This window comes from Phyllostomus discolor, chromosome 7 (assembly GCF_004126475.2).
Source record: "Phyllostomus discolor isolate MPI-MPIP mPhyDis1 chromosome 7, mPhyDis1.pri.v3, whole genome shotgun sequence".
NCBI classification, from domain to species: Eukaryota; Metazoa; Chordata; class Mammalia; order Chiroptera; family Phyllostomidae; genus Phyllostomus; species Phyllostomus discolor.
This window is the reverse complement of record NC_040909.2, coordinates 21,474,115-21,500,502: the sequence shown is the minus strand read 5'-3', so window position 1 is coordinate 21,500,502 and position 26,388 is coordinate 21,474,115. Positions and strand designations below refer to the sequence as shown.

The 26,388-nt window shown below is 41.1% G+C and overlaps 1 protein-coding gene across 1 annotated transcript in view; it reads left to right on the top strand.

The window, feature by feature from the left end:
- UBE2E1 (ubiquitin conjugating enzyme E2 E1) overlaps nucleotides 1-26,388 on the top strand; it is a 69,053-nt gene that overhangs the window by 41,744 nt on the left and 921 nt on the right. The window contains 3 exon segments of the mRNA XM_028518136.2: nucleotides 22,628-22,728; nucleotides 22,731-22,759; nucleotides 25,280-25,427. Of these exon segments, the coding sequence (XP_028373937.1) occupies nucleotides 22,628-22,728; nucleotides 22,731-22,759; nucleotides 25,280-25,427 (278 nt within the window).

The window sequence follows — 26,388 nt, the reverse complement described above, 5'->3', positions numbered from 1 at the left end:
TTATTAATTTAGAGTAACTATTTTGTGAGACTATAGATTTGAAATTAAATGAGAAATATTTTTCAGCATAGAGAGTCACAGAGCAGTTATTTTAGGTATATAGCTAATGCAGAAATACAGAGTTCATTGTGTAGTGGTCAAATTAAAGCATCCTTTAAGTAATCTTTGGGCTAAAGTAGATCTCTAAAACATCTTTTTTTCCTTATCTGATTAACTGAATGTCAAGTGAATGATTGAGTGAATGCCAGGATGGCAAGAAAGTTTCAAGAAGGCAGGGCTGGTGATGAAAGTGGGAAGTGCCGTTTCATTTGAGACTGGAAGGTCATTGGTAACTTCAAGAGAATAAATAGTTTACTGTAGAGCACTGAGGTAAAGCGGGATTGACTCTTGGAAGGGCATGTGTGGAGGTAGAAGCAGGGAGTTGGCGCTAAAGGGCAAGAGAAAGCCGGGCTAGTAGCTTGGAGGGATAGAGATGTTGAGGAGTATTTCAGGGTTTGCTGCGTTTTTCTTTTTGCACGGTGAAGTCTGAACTTGCTGTAATCGAGTGTTAGACTCACTGATGCAATATGATAAAGACCACGTTTTTATTGGAAAGAAGCACCTATGCATCCAAAATGAAAGAAGAGTGAAGGTTTTGTGGGAGCAAGAGACAAAGTGAGAAGTCCTTAATAAAGAACACATTTAATACTTTGAAAATGGTCTTGCTAAAACCTGTACATATCAGACTGGAGATACATACCCACCAAGAACAGTTACACTGACTTTGTTTAGGGGATGGTTTGGCGCACGGGCTTCACTTCACCTGCTGCTTGTGAGCAGGGGCTTACCTCCCATCAGTGTGGTGTGGGGCTGGCTTGTTGCCTGGCAGCTCTGTGTGGCCCTTCTGTATGTGTACACGGAAACTGCATCCAGCGTGTGTCCCTCTCAAGAATGAGTCTTGAGTGATAGAGGTGTCAGTGGGCTGCGGGGGTGGGCAGTGGGCCTTACCTGGGTTCTTTTGGGAGGCTGGGGACAGTTGAGGGGTCCTGGGCCAGTTGAGTCCCAGGCTTGAGACCAGTCCTTTCCTCTGTGGAAACTGCTACAGAAAAGCTGTTACTACAGTACTAAATTTGGAGTTTCAACACATGGAGGGCTGATACAAGGCTGCTAATTTTATTTTGTCTCACAAGGACATTGAAAACAAATCACCGTCTACTATCATCATTCCACAAAAGGGAGGATATTTTTTTTTATCACAGTATATGAAGCACTTGATACCAGAATGAAGGGCAAACCTTTTATTTTGAATACATTAAAATTTATGAAAAACATAAATACTTTATCCTTTACTCCTTTTTCTGTACCATTTGGTGAAAATTTTGTCTTGGGCTTGAAAGGACTGCTGACTTGCATCACTGAGGCTGTTCATTTTGGGGGACTTGTTAAAATATTTGTGCTCCTTTTCCACACTTCCCCTCCCAGGTGAAAGCAAGGGAGCTTTTCTTGTCAAAAGCTGGTGTGTGCCTGTGCCTTTGCCTGTGCGTGTGCATGTGCAAGGGGGGGGTAGAGGGGGTTACATGTGCGGTATCATATTGGGCCTGTTTCTAAACTACCCTTTCTTAGGCTCACATCCATTCCACTTCCCCTAACCCATCTTCTAACAGTTTACCATGTATTTTAATCATTCCTTGTCCCTCCTTTTAGCTGGGAGTTTTAGGGAGAGTAAGCACTAGCTTTTACCATTTTTGTGACTCTTGTACCTAATAAAATGTTGAACAGATATTAAGATCTAAATAGGTATTTTTAATTGGTTTATGATACTAAACCAGTAAGGATTTATTTTTACTCTCACTGCACGCCCCCAACTGCTGAACCACAGAACTTTCCTTTGCTTCCTTCCGAGGCAGTTCTTCCCCAGAACCATGTCTCGTGTTCAGGTTCTGCACAGAGCAGATGCGGAAGGTGTCTCGGAGTGAAGGGTGGCTCCGCACTGTTCTTGCTGAAGGAGAAAGGCATTCTGCTCTGAGACTGAGACTCCCAGGCTCCTGCCCTCTCCAGCTAGCCAGCTCTAGCAGCTGTCTGCTCCCTGGCTCCCGGGTGCCTTCACCTTGGCCGAGTGCAGATGAACGCCGTGTGCCCTGCTCAGGTTTCTGTGGGGCTGGAACGAGGGCCGCAGCTGCTCCTCCTCCAGACCTGTTGACTGCACCTCACTAGCTTTGTTTCGCTAAACAAACCTTGGCTGCTCTGATTTCATCTTTTTAGCAATGTCTTCGTTGGTATGCCTTCTCTCAGGACTTTGTGCATGTGGGGCTCGCTGTTAGGGGAAGTGCCAGGTTCCTCATCGGTACTTATTTCAGGTGCCGCTGAGCGTGCCTGCTTGAGACTCTTTAAACTTGTGAGTCCTGCTTCTTAAAAGAAGCACCACCTAACCAGGCTGTCAGATAAACTGATTCAAGGTATGCGTTTTGCTTAAATGTGTTTCCTTCCAATATACTACCCCCCTTTTTTTTGTGCTGTAAGGCATACATCCATTTAAATAAAGCCATAAACCCGTTTAAATAGTGTTTTTTTAAAAAGAATATTAAACCTGATATTTTTAAACTTCTTGAAATAAACCTAGACATTACCTAAAATAGCATTTATGTTGTGTTTTTAAACTATTTGCATACAACAGCAAATTTACCAAGTAAGCTTCTAACTAATGATCAGTATTTTAGGAACTAAAATCAGAGTAGTACACAGTTTGACAGTTTTCTGAAATGTTAATAAACATACAAGATTGTATACATAAATTGACATTTTGTTTATTTAGCAAATAATGGCTTAACTATGGTAAGCACGGCATGGGAGTGCTTGGAGAGGTGTTTGCAATGATGTCTGGTTGACAGTGCCGCTGGGGGCACCAGGCAGGCCCGGGAGCAGCTGATTGGGTTCCTTTGGCTCACTGAGGAGTGACTGTAGATGTCTTATTTGTGTGTATGTGGGGATGCCTTCAGAGGCTCTCTCGTTTACTGAGAACTTACCATATTAGAATTGTTAGCATGGAGTACGCGTGGTTTCCCAAAGACCATTGGCTCTCACTGTGACTGCTCTAATCCAGGTTGTTAGATCTCCAGAGCTTCGAGTCTCACCTAAGCTGTCTGCTTCATTCATTGAAGGTTGAATGTGTAGCTTCCTATTCTGAATAGCCTGATGTTTTCAGTGTTTGGGGTTTTCCACTTCTCTGAAACAGTGACTTTTTTTTTCTTTATTCCTGTAGGCAATGCAATTAAAATCTAAATTGCTCGGTAGGCATTTAGGGTCCTGTGTGATCTGTTCCCATTTAATATTTCCAGTTCCATTTTCAACTACATTCCTGCAGGTGATACACATCTCTGTACTAAAAGTTCCCCATTTTGGTCACCTGTTCCCTGGAAAAAAGCCTATTGGGCTCTCTAAGCATAACTTAGGTATTATTATACTATGAAACCTTCCCAGTTCTCCTTACAATAAATTTCTTACCGCATCTGTTCCTGGTTTACTCTTTTTTGTTGTTGTTAACATTTTAGTTTGCATTATACTATGTGTAATACAGTGGGCATTAAGCTATATGTAGTGAACCCATAATATTAGGCTGGTATTTTGTGCTTGATTTCTGGGAACCAAGTAGAAGATCATTTGGAAGAGTAACTAACACATACTAAGGTACTTGGAGGAATTCAAATTAGTAAAAGAAGCTGTGTTGTCTGGCTTTAAGATGTTATTTTCATTTTACCTTTCCATCTTTTCTCTCTTAGTTTTTAGGGGGTTTTTAATGAAGTTTTTTTTTCTTTTGTGCAAGTCACTTGACTAATACAATTTTTTAAGACTTTATTTATTTATTTTTAGAGAGGGAAGGGAGCAGGGTTGGGGGAGAGAGAAAGAGAGAGACAGACATCAACGTGTGGTTGCTGGGGGTCATGGCCTGCAACCCAGGCATGTGCCCTGACTGGGAATCGAACCTGCGATGCCTGGTTAGCAGCCCAAACTCAATCCACTGAGCTACACCAGCCAGGGCAATTTTTAGTTTTATTAAAAAGATACACCGTCCTGCAGCTTGCAGGCTGCATGGGCCCAGGATGGCTATGAATGTAGCCCAACTCAAAATCGTAAATCTACTTAAAACCTTTTTTTGCTCATCAGTTTTCATAGCGTTTGTGTATTTAATGTGCGCCCAAGACAACTCCTCTTCTTCCAGTGTGGCCCAGAGACACCAAAAGGTTGGACGCCCCTGGACAGAATCTAATATTTCTTTAAGATTTGTTACAAAGGAACAGCTGTTCCCAGCAGCCTTCCCACATTTTGGTGTCCAGAGGCAACTACTTGCACCTCTTTTGGCTGGATTATTTTGCTGTTTACCTCCTTGTTTTTAGGCAGCTATATTCATATTACTTGCTCTTTCAATTTTTGGCAGTAATTCTTGATTCATAACGATGAATGGTGAAGATTAGTTATTTCCCCTCAGGTACCTCCCCTCATACTGTTTATGTTACTGTTTGTTATGTCCTTGTTTATGTCATGTGAATTATTCACAGCTGTTTGTAGTACTGTGGCACCACATACCGCAGTAGCCAACTGTGATCACTTTTCCTGCATAACTTTTTTTTCCTCTTGGAGTTACTTTTTTTCTCTCTCCTTTTCTTCCTCTCTCGCTGCTGTCTCCCTCCCTACTCTGTAGTTTTCAATATTATCACAATTCAACCTCAGATGTGTTCTCAGTTGTCTAACCTTTTCAAAAGACATCAAATGCGCGGGGTATTACATGTGAATTTCATATTTTTTTGAAAATCTCTCTCCTGGAACTCGACCTGTTCTGTTGTGGACAGACTACCCCAAATCTGGACATAGCCCTCATATTAGGCTCTCTTTACACTGTCTTTTTGGGTGTTTTCTTTAATCTCTCTTTATTTACTCCTTAGTTTTGTGTAGAGTTCATTCCCCAGTAACTTCCTGAGAAAGAATTCTTGGAAGATGGACTTTTAGAGACCTCCGATGTCTGAAAAGATCTCTGTCCTTCTGTCATACTTGATTTTGTGTGTCGGGAATGGAATTAGTGTTGGATGTTACTTCGAAGACATTTCTCAGTGCCACCTCCCTGTGTTGTTGTTGAAATCCAAAGCCAAGCTGATCGATTCCTTGCACATTGTCTCTTTCTTTCTCCCTGTACATTGATGGGCCTGTTTTCCTCCAATATACTTTCAACCTGGAAATGGATGTCCTGGGGAGTTTTCTGAAATCACCTTTTGACGGCCTCTCTGTTTACCTCTTCTGGATTACTGTTATGTTCAAATCTTAGACCTTTTTATGGTCCTTTAATTTTCTCTATTTTTTTTTAACTTTTTCTACTTTTCTTGGGAAATTTCAACTTTTACCCTTTAGTGAATTCTGGGGGTGGGGGGGGGGTTGTTTACTTGCATTTTTAATTCCCAAAGTTCTTTCCCCTGTTTTATTGAGATATAATTGACATACATACGGTGTTCTGTATACTTGAAGGTGTGCGACATAGTGACTTAATGTATATATTGCATAATGGTGACCACAGTAAGTTTAGTTTTACATCCGTCACTTTACATAGGTAGAAATTTTTTTTCCAGTGAGAACTTTTAAGATCTACTAGCTTAGCAACATTCAGATACAGCCCTGGCTGGTGTGGCTCAGTGGATTGAATGCAAACTGAAAGCTCACTGGTTTTGTTCCCTGTCAGGGCACATGCCTGGGTTCCCAGCCAAGTCCCCAGTTTGGGGGGGGGGGTGGTGAGAGGTAGTCAATCAATGTATCTCTCACACATCGATGTTACTCTTTCTCCCTCTGGTCCCCTCTCTAAAAACAAATAAAATCTAAACACACACACACACACACACACACACACACACACAATATATATATATAGTATTGTTAACTGTAGTCACTGTGTTGTACATCACATCCCCCAAACTGGAGGTTGTGCCCTTCATCATCTTCTCTCAGTATTTCCACCATCATCTTCCTTTTCTTTTCTGAATGTTTTGCTTTAGTCATGTTCTTGTTTCATCAATGCAGTATATTCAGTCTCTATGGGTGTTAATAACAAGCTTATTTTGAAGTTTTTTGGTAATTTTTGTTTTCTGTAATTGGCCATCGTCTCGTTCGTTTTGTTTGCCATGTTAGAGAGGAGCCATGTTCCTGGTCATGGTACACAGTTAGGGAGCCTGTACTGTCAGTATCCTGAGGCCTTTCCTCTGAGCTACCCATACTCCCCAAAGGAGACTGCCTGGCGGGTCAAGGCCAGGCTGTGTTCTGGGGCTGAGGGAGCAAACTGGGGACCTTATTGTCTGGCATGCATAAGCTCATTTTCAGTACAGCACCTCTGCCCTCATCCATATTAATGTCCCCTGGTTCGGACCCTCAGCTTTAACCTTTCCAGAAAATAAACCTCAGTCTGGCAGGATTTCTATTGCTGTGCAACAAATTACTGCAACTTGAACAGCTCACAAACAATACACATACTTAGTATCTACATTTAACCTGGGTCAGGAGTCAGGGCATAGCTTAGCTTGGTCCTCTGCTCAGGATCTCTCAAGGCTGCAGTCGAGGAATCAGCTGGCCTGTGTGCTCATCTGTCGCTCAGGGTTCTCTTCCAAGCTTTCCTAGTTGTGACATAGAGTTTTCAATTCCTTGCAGCTGTAGAACTGAAGTCAGCAGCTCCTACAGGCCATCTGCAGTTACATCATAGCAGTTTACATCATAGGGGCTTGCTCCTTCAAGGCTACAAGAGTCTTTTTCTCCAGTCAGCTAAGACTCTCATATAACATGACCTTTGTAGAAACCATCTAGTGAGTGGTAGCCCATCTTTGTGGTCTTACTCTGTTGGTGAGAAGGGAGTTACAGCTTCCGCCCTACTCACATGGAGGAGATCAGACAGGGTGTGACAGGAGGAGGAGATCATGCTGCTCATCCTAAAATTCTGCCTGTCACAGAGAGTCTTGGAATTTGCTGTGTATATACATTTACCTCAATCCATTTGAACCTTTCCTTGCTTCACTTGCAACTTCCCCAAGCACCCCAAATTCCGAAGTTGTTGAGGGGATTATGTGGTATGCCTAGGACTGATCCTGGCTTTCTTCACAGCCAGTGTAGGATTCAGCCTCCTTGGATATGTCAAGTCCTTTACCACTTGTTTATTTGCCTTCTAGCTTCCCAACTTCTGTCCATGCTGTCCCCATCTTTGTACATTTATGCCTTTGAAGAGATCTCTTAACTGTCACATTAGTGTTTAGAAAAAGAGTAAAGCTGGTGTATGGGTTCAGTCTGCCATCTTTATGCATATATTCTGAGATAGCAACCCTCCCACTATTTTTTAAGAAAGAAAAAAATTGCCCTGGCTGGCGTAGCTCAGTGGATTGAGCGCGGGCTGCGAACCAGTGTCGCAGGTTCAATTCCCAGTCAGGGTACATGCCTGGGTTGCAGGCCATGACCCCCAGCAACCGCACATTGATGTTTCTCTCTCTCTCTTTCTCCCTTCCCTCTCTAAAAAAATAAATAAATAAAATCTTTAAAAAAAAAGAAAAAATTAAGAGGTTAAAAAATTACCACTTAATTCATTTTTTATAGCCTTTTATTCTTCATCCTTACTTTCCAGTAACATATTGGGTTGGCCAAAAAGTTTGTTTAGCTTTTTCTATACGATGGCTGTAGTTGTGCTTAGTTGTCTCTAACTTCATTCAAGAAAATTTTCTTAGATTGTATTGTGACAACTTTTTTTTAACTTATTTTTTAAGATGTTATTTATTTATTTTTAGAGAGGGGAGGGAGGGAGGGGGGGGAGAGAGGGAGAGAGAGAGAGAGAGAGAGAAACATCAATGTGCGGTTGCTGGGGGCCATGGCCTGCAACCCAGGCATGTGCCCTGACTGGGAATCAAACCTGCGACACTTTGATTTGCAGCCTGCGCTCAATCCACTGAGCTACGCCAGCCAGGGCATATTGTGACAGCTTTCATATCAGTGTCCATTAAAAAAAAAAACATCATCCCAAAATGGGTGAATTTTTGTGCAGGTATTTTAATATTGAAGATGGAAGAAAATATGTAACATTTTTGGCATATTATGTTAATATTTCAACTAAGGTAAAAACACAGTTGAAACACAAAAATGGCTTTGGGCAGTATAGGGAGAAGCTGCTGTGACTGATCAAAGGTGTCAAGAGTGGTTTGCAAAGTTCCTTGGTGCTGTTGACATTTTGACCAAATAATTCTTGGCTCTGAGTCTTTCTTATGCGTTGAAAGATGTTTAGCAGCACCCCTGGCCTCTACCCACTAGAGGCCAGTAGCAGGAAATAGCTGACATACTCAAAATATACAAATCAATAAAGTTATTGGTGAAAATAAAAGATGTGTTTATTTTTACAGAAAAAATTAAACGAACAGTTTGCGGGCTCTGGGTCACATGTTGTACCTCTGAGCCACACTGCTCGCTTTAGGCTTGGAGCAGCTGCCTCCGTCGCCCCTAATCTGAACTTTTCTTGCTTCTGGGCCTTTTCTATAGAACCTTTCCTGAACGGGTATATATCTTAGCAGTTAGTTCTCTGAGAGTGTATTTCATATAAAATTGGAACTACTAGCATTTTTGTCATACAGGACCCTTTTCTGTTGGGGATAACAGTTTGTCCTACCTTGGGTATTAATATTAAATGACATTCAGAGTCATTTTAGGAAGCAGGTAATACTGATATGAGGTAGCATGTGAACTGCATGTATTAATTTGCAAGCCAGAATGGTGGCTGGTCAGTAGCCACTGGCGAAAGTCCTGTGTGTGTGTGCTTACTGGTCCCACTACTAGACTTGTTTAACTTGGGCAGCTTTGAAATGTCACATGTGAATGCTCCACTTTGGGCCTCTTTAGCAGCTGCTGCAATGCTCAGCTTTGTTCAAGCTGTTGTTGCTCTGTTAGAACGGTGTGTGCAGACAGCAGGACAGGGGTTTACCAGTGAGATTTAGCAGTAAGAGAAGCCAGACCCTCCCCTCCAAGCTCAGCCCTGTTTTTGACGTACAGGCCATAGCCTAGTCTCTCAGCCCTTTGCAAATATAAACAGCCTTCCTCTGTCTCTCCTGGCCAGCTGGGGCCAAGAAAGAAATGAGTGACTCTCTCCAAGGGCAGTAAATAGCTATCCTCACCTCCTGACCCTGTGATTTCCTGGTGCTTCTGAGTTGCAGATCCTGCAATGGAGAGGGAGGGAACAAAGAGGTTGTAGAGGCCTCAGCTTCACAGAGCATTGAGCAGTGGGTGATATTGTATCCTCAGGCAGGGGTTGACCTCCATTTCAGTGCAGGTCATTCCAATGATTGCTGGACCTCCCAGTGCCTCTGTGAACTAGACTTGGAGTGGATCTGAATTCCTGGGCTGTGTCTGGGGCCAAACTAATTTCTGACCTGGGGGAGTAAGTGTCATGGGTTTTAGGATTTGGGGTTGTTTGGTTTTTATTTTTTATTTTTATTTTTCCCCTATTAACCATTTATCCTTCTTATACTCACCCATGCCCCCAACCCCACACTATTGTCCTTGTCCATACTGTGCCCCATAGCTGTCATCTGCTCTCTGTGAGTCTCCCTGTTTTGCTTGTTAGTTTAGTTTGTTCATTAGATTCCACATATAAGTGAAATCATGTGATATTTGTCTTTCTCCGACTGAATTATTTCACTTAATGTTCTCCAGGTCCACCCGTGCTGTTTCAGAGGGTGAGGTGTCATGTTTTACACCTAATTCTTTTTAGCTTTTTTCCCTCCTTAAAAAAATAACTGTTTATTTCTTGTTCTCTTTGCAGTTTAGGAGCATAACATTTGGACTGTTACTCACTACAGTGATCCTTGTTTCCCCAAACCATCTTTGACTTTCATTAAGCAGGGGATTCTCATCATTTTGGTAGTTGCCACATTATTATCGAAACCCCCTCTCCTCCACACTAAGTACTCTGTGTGGTATGTGTTTGTTTTCAGTTAATTCATTTCTACAAATAAAGTGAATCAATTTTTTTATCTTTATCCAAGGGCTTTTTTTTTTATTATTGTTTTCAGAGAGACAGGAAGACAGGGTTTAGAGAGAGGGGAAGAGAGGAAGAAAGAGGGAGAGAAACATCCATGTGAGAGAGAGGTATCTACTGGTTGCCTTTTGTACAGGCCCCCACCAGGGACCGAACCCACAGCCCTTCGGTTTGCAGGACGATATCCAGCCAACTCGCCACACCAGCCAGGGCAGTCAGTTTTTGTTTTAAGAAATTTTGATACCTCTTAGCAGCTCACAAGACTTTCTTTTTCTGTTTAATTCCAGCTTCCATCCAAATGTGAAAGAGAAATGAAACAATCAAGTAGGAAAGGCAGATTAGTTAATGTGATTAAACAAATTGGCAGTGAGCCCAGAAGACAGACCTTTGTTGGAAGCTCCATGGATGTAGTGGAAAGAACATCGCTGCAGGAACACCTGCACTGCATTGGCCAGAACTGTGTGTGACTCCCAGCTTTAGCCTTTTACACAAATACATCACTTAACCTCCTGAATCTGTTTCCCATCTTTAAGATGGGGATAATGTTACCGTTCCTGAAAGTATATGGAAGAACTTTGAAAATGATGTTTCTCTAAAGGAAATGTTAGGGTATTTTTCTGCTTTTGTAAACTTGAGCCCTTTTGATTTTACACCTTTAAGGTGTAAGGAAGGTTCGCAGTCTCGCCCGGATTCAGCTTGTCTCTCAGAGCCATGTTTGGGAGCTTGGTAGAAAGATGAGGTTAGGGAAGAACAGTTGGTGTGAAGGCAGGAGCGGGCGGGGGCGAGACAGGAATGCCATAGTTTTCAAATTAAATGTTTGTGGAAGCTTTTACCATAGGGCCAGACTTGTCCTTCAGATTGACCACAGGAGACCTAACCCCTTGCAGTCCCTGGTGGATTTCATAAGGCCGTAAGTGGGGGATGGGAGCAGTCATACTCATTTCCCACGAATGCCTGTTTCAGACTTCAGCTGAATGTGCAGTGAATCACTGGGCCACTGTTGAGAACGTATCTGGGTCCTGGCGGAGAAGAACGGATTTGTCAAAAGCCCGCCACCCTCACCCCGCCCCTTAACAACTCTGTTCTAAGGGATAGCCTGTGAAAACTGCTAAAGTAGCCCAGACTGAGCACTTTCCATCCTCCACGACCTTAAAGCACTGGCTTTCTAGTCCGAAACCCTGCCTGCCCTAAGCTAACCATAGTTACTTTCCCTATTACTTGACTTTCTCTATTACTAGGTGGATTAGATTCCATTTCTTCTACCCTTTGTTATTATAAAAGATAAGCATGATCATTATTTTTTAAAAATCCTAGTAATTTAGATCTGTTTAAAGGAGAAGATAAATCCCTGCATCTTATCCTGCAGGTGTAACCACTACTAAATATCTTATAAAAATGAGGTTGTTTTGCAGTTAACAGTACATTATGGATTTCTTTAAAGCCTGTTCAGGATGCACACCTCACCTCACCTCACCTAAGAGCTGCGTAGTGTGTGGTAGTGTGATGGTTAAATGAAGCCACATGGGCTTCTCTTGAGGAATGCCTCTGTGGTTTATCCTTTGTTATTGGAATGTTTAAGGTTTTTTCTTGGTCAGAATATTAATCCTTAATCATGTATAGGCATATTTCATTTTATTGTGCTTTTATTGTTCTTAACAGATACTGCATTTTTTACAAATTGAGGGCAAGGCCCTCCACCAGCAAAAAGATTACAACTCACGTTACTGTGATGCCTGCTTTATTGAGTGGTCTGGAACCACACCTGCAGTATCTCTGCAGTGTGCCTCTACCACAGACATCTTCTGACCCTCACCCCCCAATCCTTAAGAGATGTCTTTCTTTTAAGGATTTTTCCATTTTTATGTGGTCACATCTAGTCATCTTTCTGTGTATGTGTGGGTTGTTGTTTTTAACCTCAGTGGTTTCTCAGCTTTGGTTTCCTCAGAAATTCAAATACATGTACAACTGACCCTTGAACAGGACGGGTTTGAACTGTGTGGGTCCACTTATACATGGTTACTTTCTATATATATATATATATATATATATAATATATATATATATATACACATACACACTATTATATATATATGTGTATTATATATATATATACATACACACTATATATATATATTGTATATTATATATAATATATATATTTTTATATATATACAATATATACACTATATATATATATACACACACACACTATATATATATATTAAATGTGCACTTTCTCTTCCTTAGGATTTCTCAGCGTTTTCTCTTCTCTAGCTTATTGTATTGTAAGAATACAGTATATAATGATGTAACATACAAAATGTGTATGAATTGACTGTGTTACTGGTAAGGTTTCCGGTTAATAGTAGACTATTAGCAGTTACATTTTGGTGGAGTCAGAAGTTACGTGCAAAGTTTCAAACTATGTGGGGGCTAGGAGGGGCACTGTTGGTGTTCCTAACCCTGGTGTTTAAGGGTGAGCTGTAGCTTTCTTTAATGGTGTTGAGGAACAAAAGTAGAGGCGGGAAGTAATGCCAGCAATAAAGGAAGCTCTTACTAGCCAGCTCCCCAGTGAAAGTTGCCTGAGGGTTCCTCTGGGGAATTGGTCAGAGCACCTGCCTCAGAGTTGCCCCACATAACAATTAGCTATTGGGTAAGGACTGCTCTTGGGGAGTGCTCCAGTTGTTATTGCTGCCTTACACAACACCCTAAACTGTGTGGTGTAAACTCGTGTGTGTGTGTTGTGTGTGTGTGTGAGAGAGAGAGAGAGAGAGAGAGAGGAGAGAGAGAGAGAGAGAGAGAGAGAAGGGCTGACTGGGGCTGGCATTCCTGCAGTTACAGAGACTGAGGCTGGAGTCACCTGAAGGCTTCCTCACCACGTGTCTGGTGTCTGAGCTGGGGAAGGCTCAAGTGACAGGACTGGAACACTGGGGGGCTTCTCAGGCACCCCCATTCTATGTTGTCTTTCCCTGTGGTCTCTCCACTGTGTGTGCTTCAGGGTAGTCAGACTTCTCACGTGGTGTTGTTTATTTCCAGGGCCCAGAGAGAGAGAGCGAGGGAGACAGACAGCTGCATATGAGCCAAGGGAAAACCATCTCACTTTTTTGAAAAGGACCTAGGTTGGGAAGTCACACTGCATCACCTGTGAATCTTTGTGACCGGCCTGCATTCAGAGGGAAGGGAATTAGGCTTTACTTCTGGGAGGAATGTCAAAGAGTCTGTGGATGGTGGTGTAAAATCGTCTCAGGGAGTAGATTTCACCTGCACTCCCTGCCAGGTGCCATGGGCAGAGCAGTTTGCAGGCAGAGAGACGTGGCTGGGGCAGCTGGGGGCCCACTGGAGTGGGAGGACCTTGATGCAGGCGGGGTGTGGGTGAGGGGGCAGGGACAGACTCTGCTACTGGTTGTCAAGATAAAAATATCTTAAGCTTCTTCATTTATAATTTTCTTCTAGTTCCTAAAGCTTTTAGTTATTTTAAACACGAGACTGGAGTAAAAGTCAAACACTTATTTTAATGGTTAGCCAGTTGTGTTAATAGCACTTAAAAATAATATAGCCAGCTGTTTTCAAAGTTTCAGGATCCTATTACAGCCTTAAACGTTATACAGACCCCCACCCCAAAGAGCCTTTCGTTGATATGATTAATAATTATGGATTTTTTTCTATATTCAGAATAAAGGCGAAGACATGTACGACTATTTACAATTCATTTAAAATGACAAAAACCTTTATAATAAAATATCTTATTTTCCAAATCTGAAAAAAACTAGCGTGGAACTATTTTACAAACTTGCAAATTCTTTTTATGTCTGCTTAAGACAGCTGGATTTTCATTACCCGTGTCTGCATTGTCTGTTGCCATAGCACACTGTATGTAGTCTCGGGAAAAACACAGTACAACATGAGAGACAGAGAGTAAAAAAGGCAGCTCATGTTTAGAATTATGAAAGTAGTTGTGACCTGTGGAACTCCTAAAAGGGTCTTGGGAGAAAGCCCTGACCCAGCCTTTCCCTGATGATGTGAATGCCAGCATTAGCTGAAGGTTTCACCCTCCAGCTGCAGGGAGCCGCACCTAAGATGAGAGACCCACGCCTGGGTGTTACTTGAAGCCTTTGAAGGTGGTTGCAGGTTGAGGACCAGGAACCACAAGATTGCTAGAATGAAGATTGGCAGGGGAGTTCCGAGTTGATTTGGACAGTGCAGGAAGGTGTTCTGAAATCCCCTCGCAAATAGTTAACTGTATCATCCAAATTGGAACACTGTTTTTTTTTTTTTGTTTTTTTTTTTTTCAATTATTTTTTAATCCTCAGCTGAGGACATACTTACTGATTTTAGAGAGTGGAAGAGAAGACAGACAGACATTGACTGGTTACCTTTTGTATGTGCCCTAACCAGGACCTGAACCCGCAACCTAGTCATGTGCCCAGACTGGAAATTGAACCCACAACCTTTCGGTTTGCAGGACGATGCTCACCAACTGAGCCACACTAGACGGGGCCAGATTAGAACAGTTTTAAGAGCAGAAGCGGGTGATAATAAAATGTAAACTTATTACTATTAAATAAAATATTTACCAAACAATGAAATATTATAAGTTCACTGTAATTGAACAAAAAATAATTTTGAAAGAAATACTATGAATTTACACCACATAATAAGTGACCACAAAAATTACTGTGGCTAGATAGTTCAGGCAACTCTTTCTCTGCTCTGTGCAAGATGTTGAACCTGTTTCTTGCTTGTTTACACTTATTTCACTTCCCACAATTCCTTCTCACCGTGCTGACTCCTGCCTGTCCACCTGCAGTCTGGGATTGGTAGCAGCTGCAGTGCAGAAGCTGTGCAGGACATGACTGTGAGTGAATGGGAACCGTTTATGATAATTTCATAGTCCAAGATGTGTTCTAGAATCGTTTCTTAGAATTGAGTAAAACCTTTTGAGAATCTTGGTATCCTTTCAACAGGTTTTTGTGTGTGTCACTATTGCTTTTGAGGATCAGCACTGACCGCGAGGAGGGTACAAGGGTTAACAACTGCACAATATCCCCTTGAGAACTCTAAAGATTTCCCCCAGCTGCCTCACGCACAATCCACTTATCTCAGTGGAAGACTTGATTGTGCTTGGTAAGCCCTGTGAACTGGTTACTGTGAGAACCAGAGACCAATTGTTGATCTCTAGCTACTTACTTAGGTAGCAGTTTTATGTATGCTAATGTAAGCATTGAAACCAAAAAATCAGGAATCAGCCACTTGACTCTTACGGCAGATGTCCTGGCTCTGGATTGTTCTAGTGAGAATAAGGAGTAATCAGTGTGGCCTTAGAACTTCATTCTGCTTTGGCCCTGGGTTTTTTTTTGTTTTTTTGTTTTGTTTTGTTTTTATTTCTGGGGAAGGAACAAATTAGAGTTATGTATGTCAGACTTGTTTAGAAAAGAGCTATTGTTTGATCCACCTTTATCCTGAGTACCTATCTACCTGTTTAACCTTGCAGAGGAAAATAGCTTTTGAGACACATGGGATGTTGATCTTTTAATTTTCCGTAATGGTTCCTGTGCGTTGTTCCTCAGCTCCCCCACTCCACCACCCCCCCTCCCCTATTTTCTTTTAGGCCCTTGACAGAGGACTAGCTTGTCATTTTATGTGCTTGCTACCTACCCCCACTTCTGTGTTGATAGGCCAGAACTTAAAGCATGATTCACTCTTAGCTCAGCTTATTAAATACTCATACTCGGCCATCCCTAGTTGAGAGTAGAGGCCCCCTGATGTCCGCGGTTTTTTAGGTCTTCCTTTCCCATCTCCACTGGAGTCTTTCCAAATTATCTTGAAAATAGTTTTCTCTTTAAAATTGTATCCTTACTCTGTGTGCGTCTGTTTTGTTTGTTTGTTTTAGTATCAGAATGTAAATTTCCAGTAGTGCTGCATTATTGCAGCAGCACCTAAGGTGAAATTACAATTGAATGGCTAGCTGGGCAAGATTGAGCTTTTTGTGGTATTTTGTTATTACCTAATTTGAAAACATTGTCATGTAATTCTAAACAGTGGTGCATATTTTGAACAGCTCATCATTAAATGTTGTTAATTACTATTATGTGGGAAATTACTACTGTCTAGAAACAAAATCTGATGTGAGAGAGGTCGTGCACCCACACGGCTATCGCATTCTGTGTAAATACCTACAAACAGATCTGTTCTCTTTCTGGTTTGGAACAGATTCCACAAAAGCTCCACAGCTCCCATAGGCCTCAAATCAGCTCTGTGCTTCATGAAAAGTTACACCAAATTCTTTTGAGGGTTTACCTACTTTGTGCTGGAAGAAGACGTGGATATCATTTCCTCAGTGTTGGGGTAACAGGATTTTGGAGGGGCTTTGTGGGAAGGCCTTCTCGGTGGGCATGCTCCTGTTTGGGCCACTCTGTCCCAGCGTAACTGCTTAGATGCACTGGATACTACTGATGGTGAATTCGTAAGTGGGCACCAGCTTTTCTGGGAGTCCTTTAGGTTGGCCCTTGTCTAGAAGGTCCTTCTAAGGGATAGTCACCTGAATGGTACATCCCTAGCAGTACCACCTTGCATGAGGAGGCCTCTCTGACTTGGTTATTAGGACTGTGGCAGTGATTGCTCCACTTTTTAATAGCACTCACCGTGTCACCAGCCTGGTCAATCACCCTAGTGAGGCTTTCTGATTTTTCAAGTTTCTTCTGCCACTCAACTTCTACTTACTAATGGCTGCTGTTTCATGAAGGGATGCCAAGGACACAAGTTTTTTGTTTTTATTTTTTGTAGATTCCTCTGGGTGTGCCAAGTAGATCTCGTGGAGAAGGCAGCTTGCATTCCCTAAAGAGTGTGTCTGTTGAAGAGATCCTTATGGGAGACGAGGATTCCCCTCATACATTGCTACACATATTATTTCATATTCTCTGAGTTTCTTAGCAAAAGTAGAGTAAATTAATGGATTGTGAGTAGTATGTTTGTTATAGGGAATATAGATCTAATTGTGGATCTCTTCCTATAAGCATTACCAGGGTTGATACTGTTCTCACTGCAAAGAATTATAAGTAGTGAAGGAGAGAGGTAATACAAATGGTAATTTAAATCTAGAAGATTAGAAAGAGCTGGTATTCATTGCCACTTGATGTCATCTGCAGCTGAGTCTCAAACTTTAAAGTGTGTAGGAATCATTTGCACAGTCTGATGCAGAGGTCTGGGGTGGAGCCTGAGAGTCTGCATTTCTAACAAACTCCCAGCGGATGCTGACGCTGCTTTGTCCAGGGACTGCATTTTGAGCAGCAAGGGTCTGAAGGAATGTAGGGTATATGCAAGTCTAACTTTTAATAATAACCATGTACATTGAAAGTTTCCTGTACCAGGCACAGAGCAGTAAAACAAAGAAGGATCCAAACTGAAGCTTTTTCCTTTACTAGCTTACTTTGGAATAAATTTCCTTCCTTTAATGCAGGATTCGGAATCTTAGCACTTGGCATTTTCGGCCAAGAGAATTATTCTCTCTTGTGGGAAGCTGTCCAGTGTGTGTAGGATGTTGGGGGCATCCTTGGCATCTCCCACTGGGAGCCAGTAGCACCCTCCTTCTAGTTGTGACATTCAGAATGTCTCCAGACATTGCCAGGTATCTCCGGGGGCAGGACTTTGGGGGGCAAAATCACCTGCAGTTACAAACCACTGCTCTAGGGCTGCTGTTTTGAAATGTGGAGTTTGTGTCAGGGTTCTGGTGACATAATGCATTTTGTATGAGCAACTAGTCAGTCTACTTTATCATGAAGCTTCTACAAAGAAGAGAATGGACGTGGAGTAGCCAATCAGCCATCTTTGCCCCATCTAGTTTTGGAAATTGAGATAAAGTCTGCTCCAAGTGTCAGTTTTGTTGTCTTGAAACCAGTCGTCGTACTGTGGGATAATATCAGCTATTATTTGGGAGTTCTAGGTGGGTAGAACTCAGTTTCTAAATCAGTTCATTCTGAGCCTCGACTGTTTTTGAAGTATGTCGCACCTTGCTAACCTGCCTGTTTCCACTCCCACTTGCCGCTGCTGCTGTCCAAATGCTTCCTTGTAACATGTTTCCTGTCTTTCCATCTTCCCAACCTCTCATCCTCACTTTTTTCTGGGGTATAAAACCAGATAACCAAGCGTTTAAAAATTATGTCTAAGATAACATCTGAATCAGGGTTTTTAAAATATTTGTAAGCAAGATGAACCTTGCCCAATAGAAAACTTACAAATTGATCATAGAAATTTTTAAAAAATTGATTGAATCTTACCTTCTTTCCAGAATGTTCTTTGTAAGAAATGGGTGATCCCATATGAAAACTGAAATGCAGCTTTGGTTTCTGACTGTTGAAATGCAAGAACAGTAGAGTAGTCTGTAATAAGTTAGTATTTGAGGATGGGAATGGGAAGGACTCAAAAATTTTCAAAACAAAATGAAGTTTAAATATTAGCTTACATGGTTATCCTTGGAAACTTTTAAGTGAGTCCAGAGAACACATTAAGTTCTAATAAGACTGCTCTAATGAATGTTTTTAAAATTGGTTTTATTAACTTCTAGGAATTATACCTTAAGTGACTTGCATTGATTGATTATATTTATGCTGTTTAAATTCTGTTTAAAACCATTTGTGTTGAGCAAAAGTTACCACCACTTGAGAGTTCTTTGCTTTGTATGATGAGGCATAAGAACTATATGACCTGCAGCCACTCTGTTCAGCGAACACCGGAAAGATGAGCATCTGGGAATGTAGGAGAGGCTCTTAGGGGTCCTTATTGAGTTCACTCGATGGGGACGGTGCCTGGCAGGCAGCAGACTCCTGTCCCAGCAGAAGAGCGCTGTGGTTCATGACAACCACTGCTACTAACATTAATGGATTTGCGTGAAGTCAGAAACCATTATAGAAGTGAGAAAATACTGTGTCTGAATTAGAAATGATTATTATTTCTTTAAATGTTTGCCGTACTTGTATTTATTTTGGCTGGAAGGAAGAAAAACTGAATTAAGGGCAAAATTCTTTTTTGCCTTGTATAAAAGTTGTAAATATTACACTTTTATTTTGAAAAGTGTTTTTGTTACAAGTAAACCTTAAACCTCTGACAGAATCTGAAAAGCAAGTCATGGTCCAGTTTTGCCATCTCAGCCTCAGCCTCGTGCAAAGATTCTACACACAAGTTTCAACATCTTCAAACAGGGATGTGTATTTTTTTTTTGTTCTCATCTTAACGTATTAATTAATTTCAATCCTCCCATCTCCAATTGAGAACTTTTCATACTTTCTAATCATTTAGATTAATAAATTCGTATCATTCTAAAGTATACTTCAACCAGTTTTTGAAATTGAAGTCATTCTTATTGTGGAATCAAAAGTATCTTCTGTTAAAGGGAGGAGACAGAAGGTTGGTAAGAGCTTATGCTGACCTGAGGGTAAACCTGGTTAATCATTTTACAGAGAAATGGGTGGGGTGCTGGAACAGACCTTTCCCTGAACAGTCTCAAGTAAAGATTCTCTTGTTCCCTGTTCTCCCTGGCAGTGGCCTTCTGGGAGTTGTACACCCTTGCCCTCATCACCCCCCCCCCCCCCCGCCCCATGGGTCTGTAGATCCTAACGTTTCCAGTGAGAACTTGAAAAATTCAAGTTTTGCAGGCTTTTATCATAGTTTTGTTTTATTCTCTGGTTAAGACAACACATAATGACAAAAAGCTACATGAATTCATCTCACAGCAGCTTTAAAGAGCCTCTCAAGTTTTTATTCAGGCTGCAGCGGTCATTCCCAAGCCCCTTGGTGGAGGACCCGCAGGTCGGGGATCCACACTGCTTAGCCTTCTCCAGGGCTCCTGTTTCATGCTCTATGATCTCAACTGCATGGGATATTATTTTACTTACTCTAGTGTTTTCTCGTAACCCACATTCATTCCCCCCCCCTTTTTTTGTTATTACATAGCTATATTTGTGCTGTGGTTTTGATTCCTTAGCTCCCTTTTGCCATACTTCTTTTCTGAACTGCCAGAAAAGTTTACACACAAAGTGAAAGCTAATTACAAACAAGTGGCAATCTTGATTTGGATCCCTAGTTATATGACAGGTGATGAGCTGTACGCTGTTAAAGCTATATTCTAAAGTGGTTGTCCTCCTTCCCGTAACCTGTGCCAGTGGTTCCCAAATGCAAACCACCTTCTTAAAGATCACCAGGGCAGCTTTTTAAATATATAGATTCTTGGGTCCCCTCAGGATATTATAAACTTCGTAGGCCTGGCATGAGTGGTCAGGAATCTTATGTGGGAACTACCGATTTTCTGTACAATCCATAAAATCTACTTGTAGTGGCATATTGTTAAACCTTTTTGTTCTTTTATTTTTTCTAAACTAAAGGGCCAGCAGAATTGCATTAAGTCTAGGGTTAGGCTGACTTTACTCTTGTTTTTTCTGGGTCACTTCTTAGTATCACCAAGCTGACTATGCAGAAAAGTGTATGTACTAATCACTGGAGTTTTAGGTGGCAGCTTGGAAGGTTGCCAATACTGGGTTTTAGATGGCCCACCTTGGTTCTTCTAAAAAGGGGGAGGGGGTGGAGGTTTACAGTAGCCTTTTTCCTTTAAGTCTCAGATATCATGAACTCTGGATAAAAGGGGACAGTTCTCTTTTTAGCTGTAACACCTGCATTAGTGTTGTCTTCATCTACTTAGTTCACTTTTCAGTTAACTCTAGTATGATAAGGAGGTGTCGTAGCTGCATCGGGCAGTGTCAGTAGGTTTCCTGGCCAAGTGCCTGTGCTGTGTGTAAATACGTAGTTAGGAAGGCAAACCTCGGATGGCAGAGCACCATTTGTGACTTCGGGCTAGGAAGCAGTGATCAGGGCGGTTCCTTTCACTAGAGGGGTTATTTGCTGTGTGTTCCTAGCAGGAGAGGGCTGATTCAGGGCTCTCCTTTACCCCACCTGGAGAAAATTATGGTCAGATCACAAGGAGATATTGAAGAACCACACTATGTGAGCCAGTGGGAATGATGAGTAACAATGGTGATCACGACCCTTCACGGGGGTCTGTTGCTCTACATAGGTGGTGTGTCCTCCCCCGCCCCCCAAGTCTCCCCCTTACTTTAGTTATCAAAACATCCCTGTGAGGTAGCTGGTGCCTCCTGACCACTCGTGGCCCTGCTCTTCCCATTAGTCCCTGTTCTTTTGGCCATGTTTTCCTCTTTTAGCCCTATTTTTGATTCCCCTCTTCATCTTGATGGTTTTCTTTATATGCTTGTTCCCCTAACACATGTTGCTGCTTCTTCTACTCCAAATTTCAGACTGGGAAAAAAAAAATCTTTGGTTGCTTTGAGGGAAGTACAGTTTAGGACCACAGGTAGGGTAGATTGGTGTTTTTTCTTTTGTCTTTTATTTCTCCCCCCTCCCTTTCCCTTGCATCTTTCTTTTAAATGAAATGAAGGAATTGGACATTTTCTCTAACTAGTTAGCAGGGGCATCTTGAAGACAAGGCATTTTTGTGTTCATTATAGAAACCTCTGACATTTAACACTCTGCCTAACCCATGGGCATTCATTCAACAAGTGTTTGAGTGAAGGAATCCGGTTCATACCATACATTTATTTAAAAAGCAGTTTTGCCTGCTCTGTAGAAATTACTCTGTGTGTACTGGTATGTAAGTCTCTCCAAGTAAAGGCCTTTTAGTTTGGCTGATACACAGCATTATTCCTGAAGCAGCTGTTACTGGTTAGGCTTGAGAGATCTGAGATGAAATGTGTGAGTTGACTGCTGTGTAACCAGTGTTGTTGTCATGCCATGAGGCCCCTTACTGTCCAAAACCATTTCCCACGCTTTCCCTCTCTCTCTCTTTTCTCAGTATCTGAGTGCTGTACTTAGCTTGTTTGGGTGGGTATATTAAGCTCTTCATAGGTCTTGGAGTTGAAGGTGTGTATTTTTATATTTTTATTAATGTACTTTTGAATACAGAGCACTCTGTAATGGCCAAATTATGGTGTAACTAAGTTTAAATAACAGTGATTTAACAGGTATGGGATAGATTGACATTCCAATTATAATATTTAGAGAACCGGTTTGGACTTTAATATATATTGAAATGAAAATTGAATAACTTGTAACTGGGTATTTTCATTATTCTCCTCCTCCAACATAATGTACAAAGAACGGCAAACTATTGTACTCCTTTTAGGGTGAGATTAGAGATAAACAAACGGGCAAGGCAGAACCCCCGTTGTGGGTCAGAAATTAAACTTTTTTGCTTAAAATGGTCATCAGAAATGACGTAGCTGTGAGCAAAGACCTGTGTGCTGAGGAGTGTTTCTCTTTTTTTAAGTATTTACACTTTCTTGTGATGTGTTTGAGAGGTTTGAGAATTGAGGAGTTTCTTGCTTATTCACATCTAAGTAGTCTAAGAGTGCGTTGGTCATTATTTTATTATTCAGTTTACTTAACTTAAGGTCGCTGGTTTGGGTGCAGTCCTGCATCAGATTGTGTCTGAAAGACACTGCTGTTTTGTGAGGAAATCCACACATTAAGGAAAAAGGGAGAAGAGAAGGGATCTTTTTCCTTATTTTGATCGGTATGGTGCCACCATCACTTATCTTTTGATGTATTATTACTTCACAGTGCTGGCCCCAAAGGCGATAACATCTATGAATGGAGATCAACCATCCTAGGGCCGCCAGGATCTGTGTATGAGGGCGGTGTATTCTTCCTTGATATCACTTTTACCCAGAATATCCTTTCAAGCCTCCAAAGGTAAGAAATTCCTGATTTATACTAAAATTTCATATTCCCATGAGAGATTATTGAAGCTCTTAAAGTTGTTTTTAATCACAAAAAGTAGGTTTGTATTGTATCTTACTGGAGCGATTTTTCTATGTTTTTCATCTCATTGCACATATGAACTAATCACTAAAATTCTGTGATGCACCAAAAAGATATTTTATTGACATTCTGACACCAGACGGGCATTGTTGGGTTAGCTATTATTTTTTTATTTTAAAAAAGATTTTATTTATTTTTAGAGAGAGGGGAAGTGAAGGAGGGAAAGGGAAAGAAACGTTAGTGTGTGGTTGCCTCTCGTGCACCCCCTAGTGTGGACCTTGCCTGCAACCCAGGATGCGTCCCAACTGGGAGTCAAACTGGCAATCCTTTGGTTCGCAGACCCATGCTCATTCCACTGAGCCACACCAGCCAGGGCTCATTTTTTTTTATTTTTAAGGGAAAAGAGGCTAGTGCCCCTGACTGAAATAGCTACTGCATGTTTTAAAAATTCTTGCGGCACACTAATTAAAAATTGCTGTCTCAATGAATCTCTAAGTACATTTGAACACATACAAAACAGTCCTTTGGGTTCACTTTGCCTCATTTGGCAGAGACCACTTCTAGGAATAAGTGCTTTGTTTGGCCCTGCTACAGTAGTCCCCCTTTATCCCCAGGAGGTATGTTCTCCCAGCAGATCCCTGTAACCACAGAGAGTACCACGTCTGTATACAGTTGACCCTTGAACAATGTAGGTTAGGGGTGCTGACGACCCCTCTCGTGCAGCTGAAAATTCACATGTAACTTTCAACTCTCTCATAACTTAACTACTAAGCCTATTACTGACCAGAACCCTTACCAATAAATAGTCAATTAACACATATTTTGTATGTTATATCTATTATATACAATAAATCAGCTAGAGAAAAGTTTATTAAATCATGAAGAAGGGAAAATACATTTATAGTATTTATTGAAAAAAATCCATAAATGGATCCATACAATTCGAACCCATATTTAAGGGTCAACTATACTGTTTTTTCCTATACCTGCATATTTAAAATAAAGTTAAATTTGGAAATTAGGCATAGTAGGAGATTTAGAACAACTAATAATAATAATAAAGTAGAATATAATATACCGTAATAATAGGAGTTAGGTGAGTGTGGCATTATTGGATAAAGTAAGGGTTACGTGAACAAGCACTATGGCCTTGGCAGCTGATCTGATAACCCACACGGCTGTGAGAGGCGTGTAGGTGCATGGATATGCTGGACGAAGGGATGATTCACATCCCAAGCAAGACAGTGTAATATTTCATCACGCTGCTCACAATGGCTTATAATTTAAAACATGAATTGTTTATTTTGGAATTTTCTGTTTAATATTTTTGGACCACAGTTGGCCATAGGTAACTAAACTCATGGAAAGCAAAACCACCGGTAAGGAAGGGGCTTACTACTGTATTTATAGTAACACAGCAGTTAATCCCCTACTTTCCACTCAACAAAAAGTTTCTAAACAGTTGAAAATGGTGTCAAAATATTCATGCACTAAGACAATTAAGAATCAGAATCTCCTACCAAAGCCTTAGATTCTCCTGCTTGCCATCTTTTGGTGGTAAAAGTCTCACCCTCCAGGCTTTGGGTGTCCCATCCAGGATGGGTAGGACTGCCCGAACCATCTACCTCCCGTAACACTCAGCCATCTTTGACGCCCAGTCACACTGTCAGAAGGAAAACCTCTTCTTGGGGATGGGACACACTGTTAGATGCATGCACAATTGCAGAAGCAAGTGATTCAAAGTCTGTCAATCAAAATAAATGGTAAAGTTATAGGTTATTTTTAGGTTGGAATGATCCAGGGTGTTTCACAAATAAAAAGTAGACCAAACAAAATAACCCAGGCTCATGTGGCTTCTGCCTGCCTCCTCACCTGTGGAGACTCCATGAGTTCTGTGACTTAGGTGTACAGGCTATCTGCCATCTGACATAAAGGTCAGAAAAGGGAAAAAAAAACCTTCAGATTTTTGGGTCAATTTTCAAAGTGATATTTCTTTGCTAAATACAGCTCTTTGGGTGTGTGATTATTGTTTAATTGTCTTTATGTACCTCAGTTTGAATTCATGATCCTAAAGCTTGCTTTGAGGCCTTGTAGTACTACCAGCTCACACAAGAGGTCAGCAGTTAGCTATTCAAACATGGAAATGTTACAAAAATACTTAAAACTGCTAAAAATGGATTCAAGAAATATTGTACTTAAGTTACCTTGCCTTTTGTTGATGGATATTTTTTATGAAATTGGCAGCCTCTAAGATTATACAATGAACATTTTTAAATCTCAAATTTATTAAACAGTCTCTTAAACCTATTTCTTACAGGCTTTAGATAAACTGTTGTTCACCTTTTAAAAAACTTCTAAGAAGTTTTTAATTAGGGCCACTCAATTAAAAAAGTAATCTAATAAAAGGCTTCATTGTTTGATGTTTTCCTTTAACACTCTCTTATTTTTTAGGTCACATTTCGGACAAGAATCTATCACTGTAACATTAACAGTCAAGGAGTTATTTGCTTGGACATATTGAAAGATAATTGGAGTCCAGCACTAACCATTTCTAAAGTCCTCCTTTCTATCTGCTCACTTCTCACAGACTGCAATCCTGGTAAGGTTAATAATTCGTTACCTTGTTTTATTCGTCCTTGCCTGAAAGATACCCCCCCCCCACCACCACATAAACTAAGATTTTCTAAAGCTGAAGTGTAGGTTTTATTTTTCTAACAGCTTTCAAAGGACAAAAACAGCTTTGTAAAGAAATTTTTAATCAAGAGAAGTTTAGTCTACTACTTGGAAAAAGCAGGAATTCTACCATTAATTGATATTATGTTCTAGGAGCAAGGTGTTTGTTTTAAACTGAAGATTTCCAGTTTGTCATACGTTTTCACATTTTTTAGTCATTCTCATTTTTTTCTTTTTGCACAGGGTGGGACAAAAGTAGGTTTACAGTTGTTAAAATGGAAAACAATATAAGAATGAATTCTGTTTCACACAGAGATGTAGACCTACTTTTGCCCTACTCTGTAAGTATTTCTTGCATGGTTCTCTTAAAACAAACCACAGACTTCTAAATGTTGAGCCAGCTGTCCGTGTAATCTCACCTGTGTCTGCAGGTTTACTGAGCACTTGCCCTACAGCTGGTTACTGGCGTGGTGGTCAATTTTGAAAGTGACATTTCTTTGCTAAATACTCACTGATTACCAGACCGTGATGGGTGGGCTTAATTACTTTTATTAAAAACACTTTAAATAAAGCAAATATAAAATTAATCAAGATTCTATTTAGGATTCAGAAGAACACTATACTTAGGCCCAGGTAAGTACTGTTACATTTCAAGAGCCACAGTGACCACACTCAGTGCCGTTCAGTGAAAGGAAAGGTCCCGTGAACTCAGTTGGACAGTCCTTGTAGTCTGGAGCCCTCAGCATGCCAGTTTCCACTGAATGTACCCTAACCCGTAACAGCCAGAAAAGCCTCGGACATAGAGCCAGGCCGGTAGTGAAAGCCTGAGCATTCTATGTTAATAACAACTCTCCCACTGCCCACCGTGTGCTACGTTTTTTAAAACT